The 19,022-nt window shown below is 40.1% G+C and overlaps 2 protein-coding genes across 2 annotated transcripts in view; one reads left to right on the forward strand and one right to left on the reverse strand.

Annotated features, from left to right (window-relative positions):
* BMP2K (BMP2 inducible kinase) overlaps window positions 1-18,333 on the forward strand; it is a 104,168-nt gene extending 85,835 nt beyond the window's left edge. The window contains exons 15-16 of the mRNA XM_015557639.1: window positions 11,457-13,199; window positions 14,166-18,333. Coding sequence (XP_015413125.1) covers window positions 11,457-12,892 — 1,436 coding nt within the window. The 3' untranslated portion in view covers window positions 12,893-13,199; window positions 14,166-18,333. The remainder of the gene's footprint in view (window positions 1-11,456; window positions 13,200-14,165) is intronic.
* PAQR3 (progestin and adipoQ receptor family member III) overlaps window positions 7,339-19,022 on the reverse strand; it is a 32,595-nt gene continuing 20,911 nt past the window's right edge. The window contains exon 7 of the transcript XR_001512231.1: window positions 7,339-7,349. The gene's annotated coding sequence lies outside the window, so the exon portion shown is untranslated. The remainder of the gene's footprint in view (window positions 7,350-19,022) is intronic.

Genomic DNA, 19,022 nt, shown 5'->3' on the forward strand with positions numbered 1-19,022 from the left:
GCAGGGGGCTTCTTCCTGCTTTCCCTTTCGCCTCCCTGCATTGTGCCTACATATGCAAATAACCGCCATTTTTGTTGTCAGTTAACTGCCATCTGAGTTGGCAGTTAATTTGCATATCCCCCTGATTAGCCAATGAAAAGGGTGTCGTCGTACGCCAATTACCATTTTTCTCTTTTATTAGTAGATGGCCTTTGGTTGATTACCTCCCATCCACCCATCCACAATTGGGGCTGGGGAGAGACCACAGGAGGGCTCCAGGGCATGTTCAGCCAGTCTCACTCAATCCCTATTGGCTGGAGACCCAGCAGCAAACTAAACTACTGGTTGGAGTGTCTGCCCCCTGGTGGTCAGTGTATGTCATAGCGAGCGGTTGAGTCACCTTAGCATATTATTAGCATATTATGCTTTGATTGATTGAACAGATGACCGTACGACTGGACACCTAGCATATTAGGCTTTTCTTATATAGGAAGATAATGAATTAAGTGTATGTTTTATAGCTTTAGATTGTAGTATATAATTCTTGAAGATCAAGAATTCTTCTAGAATGTTAACAGTAATGATTACTACTTAGTGAATTCTATTGTATACATACAGTGGAAACAGACTTAGAGTCAATGACTTGCTTAAGGTTAGATAGTGTATAGCTAGGAGTCTACCTCTGTGTAATTCTAAACTCTGTTCTGTAAAACAAAAGTATTAAGTGGTCTGTTTTAAATAAAAATTTACAATGATATGAGTAACATATTAGAAATGTCAGTTTTATAGCATTTTTAATCTGGCTAGGAAATACTGTTCACAACTAGTATGATTGTCTTATACTCGGCCTTGTCACTCAGCCTGTCTTCAGAGAAATAGTACAGATTTTGATAAAACCTTTTCCTAATCCTCTAATCCTTGGGCCTGGCATAGTAAATTGCTGAGAAATGATGGCAGGCAGTATGCTGCCAATTCAAAGTGAGCTTTAAAGTCTTACAGCCTCACCTCCTCCCTTATATCATAGATGAGGAGACAACAGAAGGCATGTAATTATAATAGCAGTTTCAAGCCATTTATTCCCTATAATCTGAGCAAAGAAAAGAACATCAAAACAAAATTTCTTTGAACCTGGAAGCTTCTTATATGATTAAAATTGTACCACCTGATTTATAACTAAATGAACTGTCCTCTAAAAGACAGAAACCTGATTAGAAGAGTGGTAATATGAATAGTATGAGGCAAACATGTCCCACTCTCAACATTTTTGACATTTTTCTAAATATATTGAAATTTTTGGTATAGTTTATGAAGGTTCATTTACTGTGTGATTTAAGAATACCTCATCTGCACTATTTTAACCAAATAACTTATATGCATAACCCATGCACACAGACAATAGTTTGGTGAAGACCTGGGGTGGGTGGGTGTGAAGTGGAGGGAGTTAAAGGGGGGAAAAAGGGAGTCATCTGTAATATTTTGAACAATAAAGATAAATTTAAAAAATAAAATAGACTGGTAATAGCTAGCATCTTATTCTTTTCATGAAGTATTTGTTTAAAAGAATACTACAATAAATATATGAAAATTGATTACAAATTTTACTTTTTGTGTTTGGAACCTTCTTTTAGATTGTGTAAGACTATAATTTGAACACCTATAAATTTCCTTTTATGAAAACTCAAACATAGAATAGATGAATTTATGTTCTTATATTCATTTGGCAGATTTATGGTTAGGAAAGCTTGTTCTTTGGAACCTCCCAGTTGTTTACCTGGGTCAGTCATCTTCCAGGTCATCTTACAGGATTAGCACGGGGTTTCACAACTGTTGGTCAATGATAAGCTTCTCGTAGGCAGCAGTTGCCTGACTCATCTTTGTATGCCATCTGATACCATGATAAATTACTAAATTATCAAAGTATACTTTGGTAATCTAATATCTTTCGCACTCTCACATATACCCATACTAATATTTAATAAGCTTTCAGTAAGTAAGATGAATATTGTTTAAGGTTTAGCTCTTATCAGGTAAGTTCCATTGTTTTCCTTATGTAGAGATGAAGTACCTGAGGTTATTTTTAGATGTTTATTTTCCATGGATTTTATAAAGTTGAGTATTCTTTCATTTTTGTATAGTGCTCCGTTTTAAATAAAAACACAATAGTATGAGTAACATATTAGAATATAGTATCTCTAGAATTAACTCTACAAAATACTCAAAAGGAATTGATTGTACAGTTCAACAAAACACTATTTTGATGAAATAGAAACAATACAATGCCCATTCTATTGTTTTTGTTTTGTTTGTTTTTTTTTACTTTTCAGGCATGGCTTTTTAAAGGGGATACTAAAGAAACGTAAGACAAGTCTGTGGTTGTAGTTTGTAGGTGGTTAATGATATGCTAGATTGAATGTTTGCTGCTGATGATATCCTACTGATAGTTTGATTGTAGAATTTGCAGATGAGAGTTTTAAACTAGTAGCATCAGAAGAGAAGTCTCTATGGCCTTAATGCTTAATGGATGGCCCTAAACTTGGGCAAGTCATTTTCCCTAGTTTCAAATTCTTTATGTGTAAAAAGAGATTAAGTTATATCTCTTAAACTCCATTCTTGTTTTTTCTCTCAAGATATAGTTGAAGCTATGAAACAGGATTAAGTTCACCAATAGAAAGAAATGGAAAGAGAAAAGAGAAAGCAAAGGAATGAGCATTGGGAGGTAACAGTGGTAGGAAGTCAAGACAGTGATCTGCCATGGAAGGCAAGTGGAGCAGTTTTGAAGCTGTGGTTGATAAATTGAAGAGGAAAGATTATAGCAAACCTTAAAGACCATTTTTACATTATTGTGGGAGCCTAATGGTAGGGAGTTAGATAACGTGCGAAAAACCCTTGCAGTACTGCATTTGTGCACTTGACACTATTAGTTACTATTCTCTTCTGATTCATTTCTCAGTACCATTTGAAGTATGTGGAAGTATATAGCAGGTACTCCATAAATCATCATGAAATGATGGCATAAAACATTAGCAATAACAGTAATACAGCCCTTTAGTGAGTATCTGCAACGTGCCAGCACTGCTGTAAGTAGTGTATGTATAAGCAGTTTTCTCACTTTAATCCCTGCTACAACTCTGGGGCAGATATAGACAAAGTGAGACACAATACATGATTCCAGATGAGAACAGACCATCAAAGGACACTTTCATTTAGTCTCTGCTGATGAAGGGAGTATTATATATCTATAATAATTTATACTAATAAAAGGGTAATATGCTAATTAGACCAGGTCGACTGGACATCTTCCCATCATCCTGCCTCCTTTCCGGACAAAGCCATGGTGGCAGGGGCCGAGGCAGAGGTGGTTAGGGGCGGTCAGGCTGGCAGGGGAGGGCAGTTAGGGGCAATCAGGCCAGCAGTGGGGAGCAGTAAGAGGTGGTCAGGCAGGCAGGGGAGGGAAGTTGGGGCGATCAGGCTGGCAGGGGAGGGCAGTTAGGGTCGATCAGGCAGGCAGAGGAGTTAGGGGTGATTAGGCAGGCAGGCAGGTGAGCGGTTAGGAGCTAGTGGTCCTAGATTGCGAGAGGGATGTCCGACTGCCGCTTATCCCCCAAAGGATCTCAGATTGGAGAGGGTGCAGGCCGAGCTGAGGCTCCCTCCACCCCTTTGTGCACGAATTTCATGCACTGGGCCTCTAGTAAAAACATAATATGCAAATTACACTGGACATCCTTCTGGACATCATCTGGACAAAGCCAGGGCTGCGAGGGAAGCCTGGGTTCCAGGTGCCTGCCAGCGGCTAGAGGGAAGCCCGGGTCCCGGATGCCAGAGGGAAGTCAGTGCTGGCAGCCGGGGGAAGGAAGGCCTACTCTTGCACAAATTTCATGCATTGGGCCTCTAGTACATATATAAATCCTCACCCAAGGATATGTTTTTTATTGATTCTGGAGAGAGAGAGAGAGAGAGAGAGAGAGAGAGAGACAGACACTAATAGGTTGCCTCACACACACACTCCAGCTGGGATTCAAACCCCCAACCTGGGTATGTGCCCTGACCAGGAATCTAACCTGTGACCCTTTGCTGCACAGGATGGCACTCTAGCCACTGAGCAACACTAGCCATGGCTGCTATATTTATGTATATTTTGTACAGACTGTTTTCAGATGATTAAATTTTGTATTTCACTTATTTAGTAAATGTTTGTTATTTTACTAATAGTACTGAATAATTGACGCACTACTTTAGTTAGCTTGGAACTACTATCCTAAAATTCTATACATGAGGTACATTAAGCCAGAAAGCAATGAGAATAAGTACCAGTTCTCTTGACACTTACCTTAGTGGCTTCCATTGCTCTTTTTTTTTTCAATAGTAAACTAGGAATTTCCCCAAGAAATAGTTCCATGTCACACAAGAAAATTTGAGACTTCACAACTCACCATTGCTGTTATTGATAATTTACCCAAATCTGCATTGTCTGTCTTAGCCACTCACCTTATTCTTAGGGTTTGGCTCTGATTGAATTTTGGCTGTTTCCAGCAAAAGATGAGGAATACTCAAAAAGCTGAAATTTTTACAATTTATAGTTTCAAGGCACAAAACAGAAATAAAGAATATCCTCACTAGGAGCCATCAAAATATCATTCTACTTTATTTAATGTAACGAAGCCCTACATAGAATCGAATATAAAATTTGGTCAATATATATGCCATTTTAAAGTCAATTAATAGAGAAAAGATGTAACTGTAGTATGATTCTGGGCACATTCTAGATATTTGTTTATGCTTTAAATACATGTTCTTAATATATTCCACATATTATATCTCCCCTTCTACCTACTTGAAAAACAGCCATTTTTATGTTAATATAAATCTCAGCAAATACAGGGATTATTAGGATTTAGGATATATTGAAGTATAAGGCAATATTTAGGTTATCCTTGTGGGAAATTAACTCAAGCAGTGAAATAAATAATCCTGATTTAAATTTTGTAGTAAATCATAACAGCTTGGAAGAAGCAATTTGGCACCAGGAATATCTGAGCAGTTTTATTTATTTATTTATTTATTATTTTATTTTTTTATTACAAGAATATGTTTAGGCAAAGAAATAGATTATAAAAGTTGATAGCATTCTTAGCTATGAAGTCACATTTTAAAGTATTGTACATTGTATAGTTGGTAACCAACATTATAACTTGTAATACTAATTTTGAAAGTCTTTTAAGCCATGGGATAGGACTAAAAGCCTTAGAATGTATTGAAATAATTTCTATTTTTGTATAATTCCATTTCTTCCTCAACTTTTCTATAGTTTTACAGTGCAGAGAGGACAATTAAGTAGATGGCTGTAACTACAGAAAGTGAAACTTATCTAGGATTGTTGTAATATGTAGCCTGGAACTTACCTTTTCCTCAGCAGTAAGCAGTGGAGAGAGAAGACCACCTATAAGTTTTGCTTATGGTGCTTAACACTTAAGTTGCTCTTAGCATGCTGTCAGAGGCCCATTGCTGCTCTTGCCTCTCAATTGATGGAGTGGAAAGATGGAGAAATAGACATTTACACAATGTCAGAGTGAGTTGTGAGAATATGGGAGAAAAAAGGAATTTGGATAAATATTATTAATTACTTACTTTTATTTTATCAAGGGGAGGCAGTAAAAGAAATAAAACAAGTTTGCCTATGCAAACAGAAAATTTCCCTAGTTGCCCATACTTTTTAGGGATGTAATCTGCAACCACAAAGATGGCATAGATCATCGTGTGTGCCTTTTCTTGTTCTTTTTGAAAGCAGTCCTTTATAATTTCTTATAATACTGTGTGCTCAACTCTAGCTATTTAAAAATCAGATACACAGTTTCCAGGATCCAAAATGCACCCTTGTGGTATGTGGACATATAATTATTTGCCTACTTAAATTTCTGGCCAGTTCTAAAATGGACGGAACTACTGTGTGTGTGTGTGTGTGTGCGTGTGCGTGTGTATGTGTGTGTGTGTGTGTATTTTTTAATGTATTTAAATTTTTTGCAATTACAGTTGACATGCAATATTATTTTAGTTTCAGGTATAAAATAGAGTGACCTGAATTAGCCAAAGAATTGCACTCTCCTTCCCTTTTCCTCAGTCTTCCCTCTCATCTAGATTCATCTTCAACTACTGAGTCCAGAAAAGTTGCTAGGAGTTTAGAGTATAATGAATGAGATCGCTGAGTTTGACTTCCCCCTGGAAATGACGATGCTAGTTATCTTTACTGAGTGCTTATTAAATTAAATGTCAGCCACTACTTTGCTTTCTTTAAAACAGCCTTATGTAGTGGAACCTATTACATTGTTCCCTCAGAACATGATAATGCATATATTCCCTCATTACATATGAGGGAACAGGGAGCATTCAGCTGTGATCTTGTCAGAGACTGTTACTGGGTTAACTTTATTAGCTGTGAATTATGCATAAGGGGAATAACAATAAATTGATAAAGTTAAATTGATTTAAAAAGCAGAGTTTTATTTTCCCCCCAAGGAAAAAGTGCATGTTCATGACTCTACTTAAGATGTTGAAAGATTAGAAACAGCCTAGAGGTTCTACAGGTAGTTACATGTTGTATATATAGTGTTTTATCATGTTTCTATTAGAATTAGTAATGGACTATTATTGCTACTTGTAAAGATGCACTGAAAATGGTAAGTGAAAAAACCCCACAAATTTATATCCTCACTGACAAATAAAATGATCTGTAAGCACTTTATAACCAAGAAATGTGTATCTCTATTAATACAATTTTGAAAGCCTGACAAAGGGCAGACAGAAGGAGAAGCTGACAAATGTGTTTGGAAAGCAATGTTGGCTGCCCGACCCATGTGGCTCAGTGGTTGAGCATCGGCCCATGAACCGGAAGGTCACAGTTTAATTTTGGTCAGGGCATATGCCCAGGTTGCAGGCTCAATCCCCAGTAGGGGGTGTGCAGGAGGCAGCTGATTGATGTTTCTCTCTTATTGATGATGATCCTCTCTCATCAATGTTTTTATCTCTCTGTCCCTCTTCCTTCCTCTCTCTAAAATCAATAAAAACATATTTTAAAAAAAGTCAGTGCCATGAAAAAAAAAATCCATGAGATTGTTGTAGATGAAAGGAGACTAAAGAAAGGTGAAAACCAAGAGGAATGTATTATTCTCGATGACACCATTTTTCTGAAGAAAAACCTCAAACAAGTAGGCCACAGACCTGCGTGGTTCTTGTTATGGGAACAGTTTCGGCAGAATATACTTTGGGAAACACACTGGAATGTTGCTGAAGGTGTGCATGAGCAGGCATGAGGTGTGCACCTTGTGGTTCCCTGTGGGTGGGTAAGTAGCCTGAGGAGGTAATAAGTTATAATGCATCTTAGAGGAAATTTCCCAAAGTGAGGGATGATTGCATGTTTGCCAGTACATCTTTTGCTTTTGAATAAAAATTCATGAAAATAAATTCTGTGGCTCACCTAAAAGTAATCTTTGTTTTCCATATAAGAAGTATGATGTATGGAGAAGGCAAACTGGAGACTCTGCATTTGATCTGGGTTTAATCTGTTAGGATGTAAGATAAGCCTGTTCTAAATTTGTAAAGAAACAGCACGTAGCTCTTGGCTGGTTTTAAGGAACTAGCAGGTGAATGATGGATGAAGATTCTATTTTAGTAGAACCTGATGGAATTCTCAGTGTCCTCTCTCCCCTCACGCAGCCTCACTAGATTGCCTGCCCACTCCTTGCTTCAAGATGCCAACCAATTGCAAAGCCGACCAGAGCCAGTGCCGTTTTCTGTCTTCAGTGCATTGGAGCTCTTGGCAGCACCTGCTCAGCTGTCTGTTCCCTCCCCAGAAGTGCTTGCCTCTCTCGGCCTCTGTAATGCTGCACTCACATGGTTTGGGGCCTCTCCTTTGGCACTTTTCAGTTTGCTGTGCAGGTTCCCCTGCTGATTTCTAAGTGTTTGACCCCTGAGGGCTCAGTGTTGGACCCTCTTTTCCTCTTCTATCCCCTCTTCCTAGGTGGTTTCCGTCAGTGTGATTCTGCGTATCCTCTGCATGGTGAGGACTCCCAGATCTCTTTTCTCCACTAAAAACCAACCAGTGTGCTCAAGTCACAGACACCTGCTCTCACTGAAATGTCTCACAGATACCTCAAGACTTGTGTCCAAAACCATTTCCTGATAATCGCCTGTATGCTCAGTTACCTCTTCACTCACTTGACTGCCTGCTAATGGCATTACCATCCAGAGTTCTCTTCAGTCTCTTCTTCCATTTTTTTTTACCCCGACACCACCATCATCAAGCCACCACCTCTCACTTGAAGGACCCCACTTTCCTCTTCCCTGACCCCCTCCCCTTTGTTCCCTCTCTTCACTCAGTTATCGTTGGAAATATCAATCAGAGCATGACACCCATTTTAAAAAAGCCTTGTGAAGACTTCCCACTACACAATTTAGAACCAAACTGAGCTTTGGCCATATAGAGACCTTTACAGTGTGCTCCTTGCCCTCTTCCTACCTCATGTTGTACGGTATCCCCTTTGCTCTCCATGCTGCCAGCACAGTGGCCTGTTCTCAGTCCCTTAAGCATACCAACCTCTTTCCTGAATTGGCCTCCACACATGCTGTGGCTTCTACTTGGAGCAGCTTTCTGCCTGTCCATGGCACGCTAGCCCCGGTCACTGGTCAGTGTCTCAAGAAGCCTTCACCAGCCGTCCAGAGCAGCTGGCGCCTCCCCTGCCCCAGGACGTGTGCCTCTGCTCTGTTCTTTCAGAGCACCAGCCCCATTCATGTTGACTTGTACTCTGTCTCCACATTTGATTGTAAACTCCTGGGGCCACAGACCGTGTTCATTTTATTCACCAATTAATGACCAATGTATAAGAAAGTATCCTATAAAATGTTTTTGTTGAATCAAAAAAATGTGAGTGCCTGATTCTGAGCTAAAACATCTCCAAATGTAAAGGGTTTATTGTCTATGTAGCTCTCTTTTTCTGAGTATATCGAATGTGTATGTGTCCATATTTGTGAGCTCAGAGTTTTTGTTTCATTCAACAAATATTGATTCAGCACAGTGATAGGGTAGAGGTAAATGATAAATAGGCTTGTGTCTGGGAGCTCATAATCAAGTAGGGAAAACAGACAAGTAAACACATCATTGTAATACAGTACAATAGGTACTATAAGTAAGGCTTGTACTAAGGTCACCAGAAGCACCAAATTCAGGCATTATTCAAGGGGTGCCTCCAAAGGGCTATGACACAGACTGGGTCTTGAAATACAGCCAGGCCCACTAGGCAGGTCAGGTGGGAGTGGGAATGCTAGAAGGACATACTGAGGCACGGTGTTAAATGGTAGAGAGATGTTAAAACAGCAGAGTGCTCCTGGTTCCTCAGGTTTTGATAGCAAATGTTATGAGGTTGGATAGCAAGACAGCTAAAAAACAAACAGAAAATCCCACTTTACCCAAATCTGTTCAGTTACTGAGTTTGAGTGGGGAGAGGCTGAGTGGCTATAATGAAGAAAATTCATGGGAGACATCAGGGTCCGAGGCCAAAGACAGGTCCAAGCAGAGAACGGCCCTCTGTGGGCTCAGGGTGGGACTTCAGAGCCACTGAAAGGTTTTACGCAGTAGCTACTGGATGAGAGTTTTGGAAAAGTCCTTCTGGTGACAGGAGAAGAGCAGAGTGAGGATGTGGGACTGTAGGCAGGCAGGTCAGAGGCTGAAGAGCTGCTAGACGAGAGACAAGGAGGGGATGAAATGGCAGAGGGAGAGGAGGGAACGGGTTCAAGAGATTTTTAAAAACACTATTTGGTAGGAAGAGGGGAAATTATTTCCAGATATCTGCTGGTTTGTAGAACTAGGTAGATGGAAATGTTGTGCACAGGGCATTTAGAGGGAACTGGTGAGGAGCCCATTTTCAGAGGAAAGGTGATTCCTTTTGAAATTGCTGAGTTTGAAGTAATAGGATACATATTCATAAGTGTGAGATGAATAAGATAGATAGGTACTCATGGTATTAGAGATCCAGTCATTAGGGTGCATGTGACAGTTAACATACATTAGTTAAAAACCAGGGGAAGCCATGCAGACGGAGAAAGACAACCAAGGACAGGACCCTGGGGAACGTGCATGTTTAAGGAGATGCCACTGGAAGAGAAGTCTCTACAGTTATGACCAAGAAAGAATAGTTAGAGAGGTGGGAAGACAGCAGACCTGACTTTCAAAGAGAAGGACATAACTCAGAGGAGGTGTCATGTGCCATAGGGGCACCATGTTACCAACGGGAAAGCAATAATTCTTCCATCATAAGCAAATTATTTTTATGACTGCAGATTAGACTTCCAGCCCTGGCTAATTGTTTTGAAAATATGTGATTAATCCAAGGAGGGGAAAGGGTGAATAGGTATGTGGTTGGATCAACTCAATTCGGTCTCTACCTCTGGAAAATCGGATCAGTACACCAGCGTATTGGGATGGCAGTATATTTTCATGTAAACTAATAGACTATATCTTCATTATATACAATGACGTTGTAGAGCACTCTGGTGCAACTTTGTTACTAATCCTACAGTGGCCGTTAACATTTTTTCATGGGTGGCACATACTTTTAATGTGATGTCTACTAGTATAGAAATGATAAAGGAAGCTGTGTCATCTGGAGAAGGCAGATGCCCTTGGTACAGCTCAGTTCAGAGCCTGGTCCTTAGCTTTGGTCTGGTTAAGGGGATGCATTCCATGTTAACCCGACTCCTACGATATTAGTTTACACACACACACACACACACACACACACACGAATGTCAATTAAGAAAATGAAAGTGAAACATAATTGAGCAGACAAGCTATTCATGCTTGTTGGTATCTATATACATATCAAACTTCATAACAACGAAATATAAGCAAAAGGTTGGTAAATATAAGCAGGTAATTGCAGGGGCAGTTGTCTGAATAATCTTATTTTGAAAGAGGGAGAAGAAGATCTGCTTGTGTACTGTATTTAGAGTTCAATGCCAGGTATAAATAAAACTTATCTGTAGGTGAGGGCCAGAGATGAGTAGGTGGCATGTAGGGACAGAGACAAGTAAGTCTGTCTGCTCTGAAGAACCTGACCATCCAGTCAGTGGATGGTCAGGACAAGTGGCATTCCCTGAGCCTAACTGACCTTATGTCTTACTCTAACAGTGTTTCTCAACCTGTGGGTCGCGACCATCGGAAAATACATATAGCATATCAGATATTTACATTACGATTCATAACAGTAGCAAAATTACAGTTATGAAGTAGCAACAAAACTAATTTTATGACTGGGGGTCACCACAACATGAGGAACTGTATTAAAGGGTCGCGGCATTAGGGAGGTTGAGAACCACTGCAAGAGAACTGGTATGAAGGATTTGGAATGCTTTGTGTTAGTAAATATTGTTTATTGCAAATGGTTTTGAAATGCATTAGAATTCTAAAAGCATTTTCTTTGAACTTGCAGGTTCTCCTGAAAAGAAAATCGAACATTCATCCACGAATCAAGAAAATAGCCCTGCAAGCCCTATGAAGAGTAGAAAGACAAGTCTAATGTCTAAAGACCACCGGGCTGGGAAGAAAACCTCAGAGAATTCATCCATACAGGGTCAGGTGCAGAAGGGAAATGACGAATCTGAAAGTGATTTTGAATCGGATCCCCCTTCTCCTAAGAGCAGTGAAGAGGAAGAGCAAGAAGATGAAGAAGTTCTTCAGGGAGGACAAGATTTCAACGATGATGATACTGAACCGGAAAATCTGGGTCATAGGCCTCTTCTCATGGACTCTGAAGATGAGGAAGAGGAAGAGAAACACAGCTCTGATTCTGATGATGAACAGGCCAAAGTCAAGTACAGTGCCGGGAGCCCTGCCTACAGAGACAAACCCAGTGGTGGACCAATTCAAGATCGGAATGCAGCACTCCTCAGCTCACCCCAAGTGCCCTCTAATGCAGGAGTGGAGACTCCCAAACAGGAGTTTGATGTGTTTGGCGCTGTCCCCTTCTTTGCAGTGCGTGCTCAGCAGCCCCCACAAGGAGAGAATGAGAAGAGCCTCCCTCAGCAGCCCTGTTTTCCTCCTGTAGGACTGGAGCACGAGGAATTTGACGTCTTCACGAAGGCCCCCTTTAGCAAGAAGGTGAACGTCCAAGACGGTCATGCAGCGGGGCCCGAAGCACAGACTCTCCCTGGTTGTCCCAAAAGTGTAGATATATTTGGCTCTGCTCCGTTTCAGCCCTTTCCCACATCCACAGGCAAAAGTGACAGCCACGAGGACCTTTTTGGCCTCGTGCCCTTTGAGGAAATAACTGGGAGTCAGCAGCAAAAAGTCAAACAGCGTAGCTTACAGAAACTATCTTCTCGCCAAAGGCGCACAAAGCAGGATTCGTCCAAAAGTAACGGAAAGCGGCACCACGGCACGCCGACCAGCACGAAGAAGCTAGTGAAGCCCACCTACCGCACTCCAGAGAGGGCCCGCAGGCACAAAAAGGTGGGCCGCCGCGACTCTCAGAGCAGCAACGAGTTCCTGACCATCTCAGACTCCAAGGAGAACATTAGCATCGCGCTGACTGACGGGAAGGACAGGGGGAATGTCCTGCCTCCCGAGGAGAGTCTGTTGGACCCGTTTGGGGCCAAGCCCTTCCATCCCCCAGACGTGCCATGGCACCCTTCCCACCAGGGCCTGGGTGACATCCGTGCTGACCACAACCCTGTACTGCCCGGGTGGCCAAGACCCAACTCACTCCATGGGTCCTTTCATAGTGCAGATGCATTGAAAATGGATGACTTTGGTGCCGTGCCCTTTACAGAACTTGTGGTGCAGAGCGTCACTTCACCTCAGGCCCAACAGCCCCAGTCCATCGAATTAGACCCATTTGGTGCTGCTCCATTTCCTTCTAAACAGTAGACACTTCTGATGGACTCTTGGTGTTAACCCCTGTTTCAAAAAAGGATGAATAGTTTTATGAATTTGAGAGAAAATTGATTTGTATAGCTCTTTTTTCTTTTAAATTAAGGTTGGGAGCTGTTTGCACCTAAGGCAACCAAGAACTGCTTAATTACATCAATGGTAGTTTGAGGCTCAGAAGATTCCATTGCTGTGCTAATGTCTTGATCAGTTGTGCGGTAGGCAGCATTTATTCCTTCAGCATCTTTGTTATCAAGAATTCGTTTCTTTATTGGTGTAGACAATGCAGCATCTATCTCGTACTCAGGTAAATGTGAGAGCTGTTCTTTATTGGATTTATAGTCTGAAAGTAGGGTCAGCTTTCCTCTTGCGAGTGTTTGCAACCTTGCAGATTCGGAAAACATACTGGTGCAAGCGGTTCAAGACCTTCAAGCCTAAGAGCCTTCAAGTAAGGAAACATGGCAGGACCATATTTCTCGAGCAGTTTATCCTTGACATCCATAAATTTCTTTATCTCATGACCAACTCCCAGTAGGAAGCTTGCGTGAGACATGCCTTCATGGACAAAGGACTTAATAGTGATGTAGGGAGTCATTTCAAATGATGCAACTAATTTTACTTGGGCTACAAATGCACGTCCCCTAGGTCCAACTCTCGAATGTTCTTGGAGGTCTAGTAAGCCCCGTAGCAGGCTTATGTCTCATCCTCTGCTGGAGAGCGATGAGGCTGCCTCTAAAGTCCAGTGAGGTGTACGGGCCGATAATGTGTGGGGTAACTCCGGGCCGGCCTGTAGCAAGCAGCATTAGCCTCCTTTTGATTTGCTCAACAGGATTTTGCTGAGGCTTTCTTACTAAATGGTACATTAAAGGCAATGCCACTTTAATGTTCTTGCACTTCCCTTTACCAGTCACCTCAGTGTTGTCAACTATCCATGGGGCTAGGTTACCATCTTGGCTTGGAAGACCTCTTGTTCCCATGATGTACTCACGATTCTGGGGAACTGCATCATGCAATTGGGGAAAGGTTGCTAGAAGTAGTGCCAGCAAGGCTACCGTGTGTGTGTGTGTGTGTGTGTATACAGATATAAAGACTCTGAAAGGTAGAGCAAAGAAAACAGACATAACCAGCATCAAAAATACTATATAGAACCAAAATAAAAAAATTAGTCTGAAAAAGAAACGTTTTTAACAAAAAAATTGTTGGGGAAGGGGTTAAAAAACCAAATCGCAAAAGGAAGTATCTCCACAGGGTAGTGACTTGGTGTCTCTTCCAGGCGGGAAGAGGGAGCTGCTTTGGAAGCTCTGGCCCAGGGTTCCAGCTACTGACTTGGTGACAGCACTGAAATCCAGGGGATGCCTGTGGCCTGGCTCCAGATGTGCGGGAGAACGTGTACCAGAATGTCATGTTTGTGTGCCCATCCAGGCTCATTCCAGAACCCAGCATTAAAGCCAAGGCTATCTGTACACACACAGGCTTCACTTGTGGATTTTTTAAGGGTCCCTTCTAATTTCCAACAGTAGAACAGAATCCTGTCTTCACAAAGAATCAGAAGTTTATTTTCTGGGGAATGCAGAGATTTTAATCCTTCTACCATTCTCTACAAAGCAGAGCCAGAAATAACTATTGTGCCTAAAACTTTCATTTTTAAAAACAAGTGCCATTAATATGGAATATCTACGTTGAAGCCTAGAACAAAAACTTGATACCTGATGCGTGCAAAATGTAAAAGAAAAAATGATATAGAAGAGAGAAAAAACAGTACTTGAACATTTAATGTTCCGCTTTTGAATGGCTTCTTGCTCAAAACTTTTGTTTTCACGTCCCTAATAAAGAAGATTATTGGAAAATGGTGTGAGGAGACAAGGATTATATAGACTTTTTATTTCAGAAAAAAAAGCTGTAGCTGAAACCCTGAGTTTTTAAAACGTTTACAATGTAAAATCATGTATATAATAATGTACTTTATTAAATTACCACCTTCACCAAATATTCCCCAGGTCAAGAGCGACAGTTTTCTTTTGTTAGGTTTGGGGCGGGGGGAGAGGGAGAGGTTTGTAATGAAGTGCACAGAACAGTGACAGCCCCAAGCCTTATGGGCAGGACTCAGATCCTGCTGCGAACCTCTACCCTCTGCGGGGTTGACCATCTTACACTGGCTACATAGTGGTAAAAGGTATCAGGTGATGAGGAACTGGTGTCTTAACTCTGCTAGTTGATTGTGTCTTTAATGAAAAGAACTTAGCTACCAAATTGCCTTTTTTTTTTACGCCATAAATCCTAATTAGAAACTTGAGATTTTATAGGAACTAATAAGATAGAAATTAAATATATGAATTAATGTGTCTTCAAGTATTTTAATTTATAATTGTCTCCTTCCCTATCAAATTAACATGTAGAAGTTTCTGTGAAAGCTATTCACAGAAAGGGTGGAAACTCTTGTCAACTGGCACTCTCCTTGATTGCTATATTTTAAATTCTCTTTGGACCCAGTTAAAGTGTATTTTATGAGTAATCTTATTAGAATCTCTTAATGATAGTGTCCCAGTTGGGATGAGCTATTTGCTTGTTTTCACAGTTCTAAACTCGGGAAGCAGCAGAGTATATGTAACTAGACCATATATTCATTTTTATTGCCTCTTTTTAAAAAAAAAAAAAAAACAGAAGCAAATTTGTGGACTGATAGGGAAGCAATATGTGAATCACAGCAGAGGCAGATCAAGCATCACATTACTGCTTAAGAGCTGCACTTTGGAGCCCAACTGTACCAATACTTGTCCTGTGTGTGCCAAAGGCAAATATGTTTGCACCTTTTTTTCTTTCTGATTCTCAGGTTGAGTAATACTGCTAATCCAAATGTCTAAGTAGATGTTCTTTAAAACTTTACAAAGTAGATTCACGGGATACTTTATTTTAAAAGCGAGGAGTTGATGATTACATATAATAAATTCATGAACTACCGTAGGTTTGTATCAAACAGAAGAAATTTTTTAAAATGAAAATCTGTTGGTTGATGTATACCCAGTGTGCTTCTTTGACTGTTTTAGCCCTCGGCCTTGGTCTCTGCTAGACCTCAGGAGTTCTGATTTAGAAGGGGCAGTGGATGAATTAGTGTGGTCTCCATGGGATGTAAACATGAAATTCTAGTCTCTCCCTGATACTAAGGCCTTGCTTACATTTGCTTTTCATGAAGCCCAGCTGAGGTGGCTCAGTGGTTGAGTGTTGATCTATGAACCAGGAGGTCATGGTTTGATTCCTGGGCAGGGCACATGCCCAGGATTGTGTATCAATACAATGAATATTTTTAAGTGACTTGGACTCTGGGTTATAATGTGGATAAATTCTAAAGAAACAATTTTGACATTGTTTAAAATATTTACATTTTTAAGTTTCTTATGTTACAGCTCAGTGACTTTCCTCTACAGATTATAATTCAGAGGAAACACGTAGGGATTCGATGGGGGACCCCGTGGGCTAGAAACGGGGAGTGCTTTTTTGGAGGAGTAGAGGCGTTTCCTCCGCACTACAGGATGAGGGTTGCTTTCCATGTTCAGTCATCTCCTCCCACTGCTGTTAGGATGTACACACAGCTCCAGACAGCTGATACCCAGCTCATTCCCTTGTGAGAACTACGAAAATAAAGCTCCCAAAGCATGTGAAAAGGTTTGACACACACTTGGCACGCAGCACGCAGTGGAAGTTCGGCTCTATTGTGGGTGGTCCAATTCTGGTTTAGGGAAGGAAAGTTGAAATTATATTCCTATTAATCAGGTGTGTGTTGTGCTGTAGCATGTTAGTTATAACTCTAAACCTGTAATACTTGAACAAACATCACTAAGGGAAGTAAAATATGAAGCTAGCAAAAATCTGAGGCCAAAGTTATTTCTGCCCTAACAGCTTTAATCATGCTTGTTGATTTTGAATAATTTTTCTAAAAGTGGACCATTTGCTTAATTATTTTAATAGTATCACTTCAAAGAATGTATCTGTTAAGACGCTAACGTTGCTTGGTATAAATGTTGGGTGGAAGAGGAAAGGTTGTAGGCTGGATGAAAGTTTAACTGACTAGAATATTTATGCAAAAGGATCAGTCTGGGAAATGGTGTAATTGTTCCACTGACCCAACCGTGTGTGTGTGTGTGTGTGTGTGTGTGTGTGTGTGTGTGTGTGTGTGTATTTGGGCAGAGTTACAACATTATTCGGGACTGTAGATAAATGTTCCCTTTGACCCTACCCTGCTTATTGTTTAACAGTGATGAGTCTTGTCCTCATCTTGCTGGTGGAAAATACCAAGTTGAGCCCCCTCTTCTGCTCTGATATTCACCAGGCAGGGCAGTTTTCACTACTCAGCTGCTCTGCTTGGTAATACCAAGTTGAGCCCCCTCTTCTGCTCTGATATTCACCAGGCAGGGCAGTTTTCACTACTCAGCTGCTCTGCTTGGTCCTCTTAGGTTGTGGTACTTCATATAAGCACTGCTAGAAGGTACATGTGTATTGGTATCACTAGTCCTGAGGAGTTTGGGTACATTCATTTTCATATATATAGAACGTGCAGTACACCTTTTTTTTCTATTCTTTTTAAGCAAAATTACTCATCATTTTAGGTTCAATCTTGAGCTGAGAGATTTACTGTGAGAATGAGATGGCATACTTACTGTGAGAATAACATAAATGATAGTTTATTTGAAAACTTTTATACACACTGGTGTTTATATATTAAGAGAAATATGTAAACACACATGCACATGTCTCTTCAGTAGAGTTAATGTGAATATATCAATTTTAAATGGAATTGCAACCACAATCATTACTAAAAGAACTTTCACTCCTAGTGAGGGTTTACAAAAGCCACTAAAAGAATACGGTAGACAGAGGAAAATGCAATGGGTCATCATTTGGGGTGATTTTTATTTAAAAACTGATAGTTCTATTTTTGAAAAAAATAGTTTTTATTCCTAGCTCTTTTTGTGATTGAAAGTCATCTATAGTAAGCAGTATGGTAATGAACTACTTTTTAATTGCTGGCAAACAGCTTTAAGTGCACTTTCTTTGATTACATTTCCATTTTTTTTGTTAAACTTGAATTTTCTGAAGCCTTTTATGTACCACTAAGCAAATAACTTTTATTAAGCCTGATTTACATCTTTATTATATTTCTAATAGTTACAAAATGTACTTTCTATGGTAACTTCAAATATAGCTGGGAAACTGTTATGAGATAGTACCAGTTGCTTTTATTTTCTCCCTTTATCTTATTAAGCACTAACTGATTTTACTACTTTGTCTTGACATTGCTTATTCTTATCGACTGAATTTCTGTCCCCCATTCACTTTGTTTTGTTTGAAATTTAAAGTTATTTTCTTATTGTATTTATCATACCTGTTTTAATAATCTGCTTTCTTTAAATGCAATAAATCTCAAATGGATTGCATATTCTTTATAATCAGTGACTTTGGAGTGTTTCATTATTTGTCTTATTGAAAACTTTGGTTATAAACTTTATTCACTTATTTCATTCACACTATAGACATTAAGCATTATGTACCAGCTAGTGAAAGAGAAAAATGAATAGAATTGGATCTCTAGGTTCACAGTTTAGGATTCAAGTAAGAAAACCCATTGTGACATAGCATTTTTGCAACAAAAATACTTAATAGCACAATTTCTTCAGGCATTAACGATTACAGATACTTAAGATGAAGATGAAGCAAAAACATAAAACTTTGAAGTACCCTTTGAATGTTTGGCATAGTTTATGCACTATGTTTAATTTTTTAATTCTTTAAAAACTGATAACATACATAACTTACAATTTGGTTAAATAAAATATTGTACTCCTTGGTTATGTCAGAAAAGAGGCTTTTCCAAGATAAAGAGAAAACCTATTTATTGGTTTGCTGGACTCACTTTGGCATCAGTGTCGCAATATGTATTATCTTACCGTATTTGCCGGCGTATAAGACGATTTTTTGGCCCTGAAAAATATGCCTCCAAGTGGGGGGTCGTCTTATACGCCAGGTACACTTCAGACAGACTGCCCATAGTGCTTGCCCCGTGCCATAGTGGCCTCCCGATGCCCGCCCACTTCATTCCACATACCGTTCAGGCATCAGCAGCGCTGCTGGGTGTATG

This window comes from Myotis davidii, unplaced genomic scaffold (assembly GCF_000327345.1).
Source record: "Myotis davidii unplaced genomic scaffold, ASM32734v1 scaffold449, whole genome shotgun sequence".
NCBI lineage: Eukaryota > Metazoa > Chordata > Mammalia > Chiroptera > Vespertilionidae > Myotis > Myotis davidii.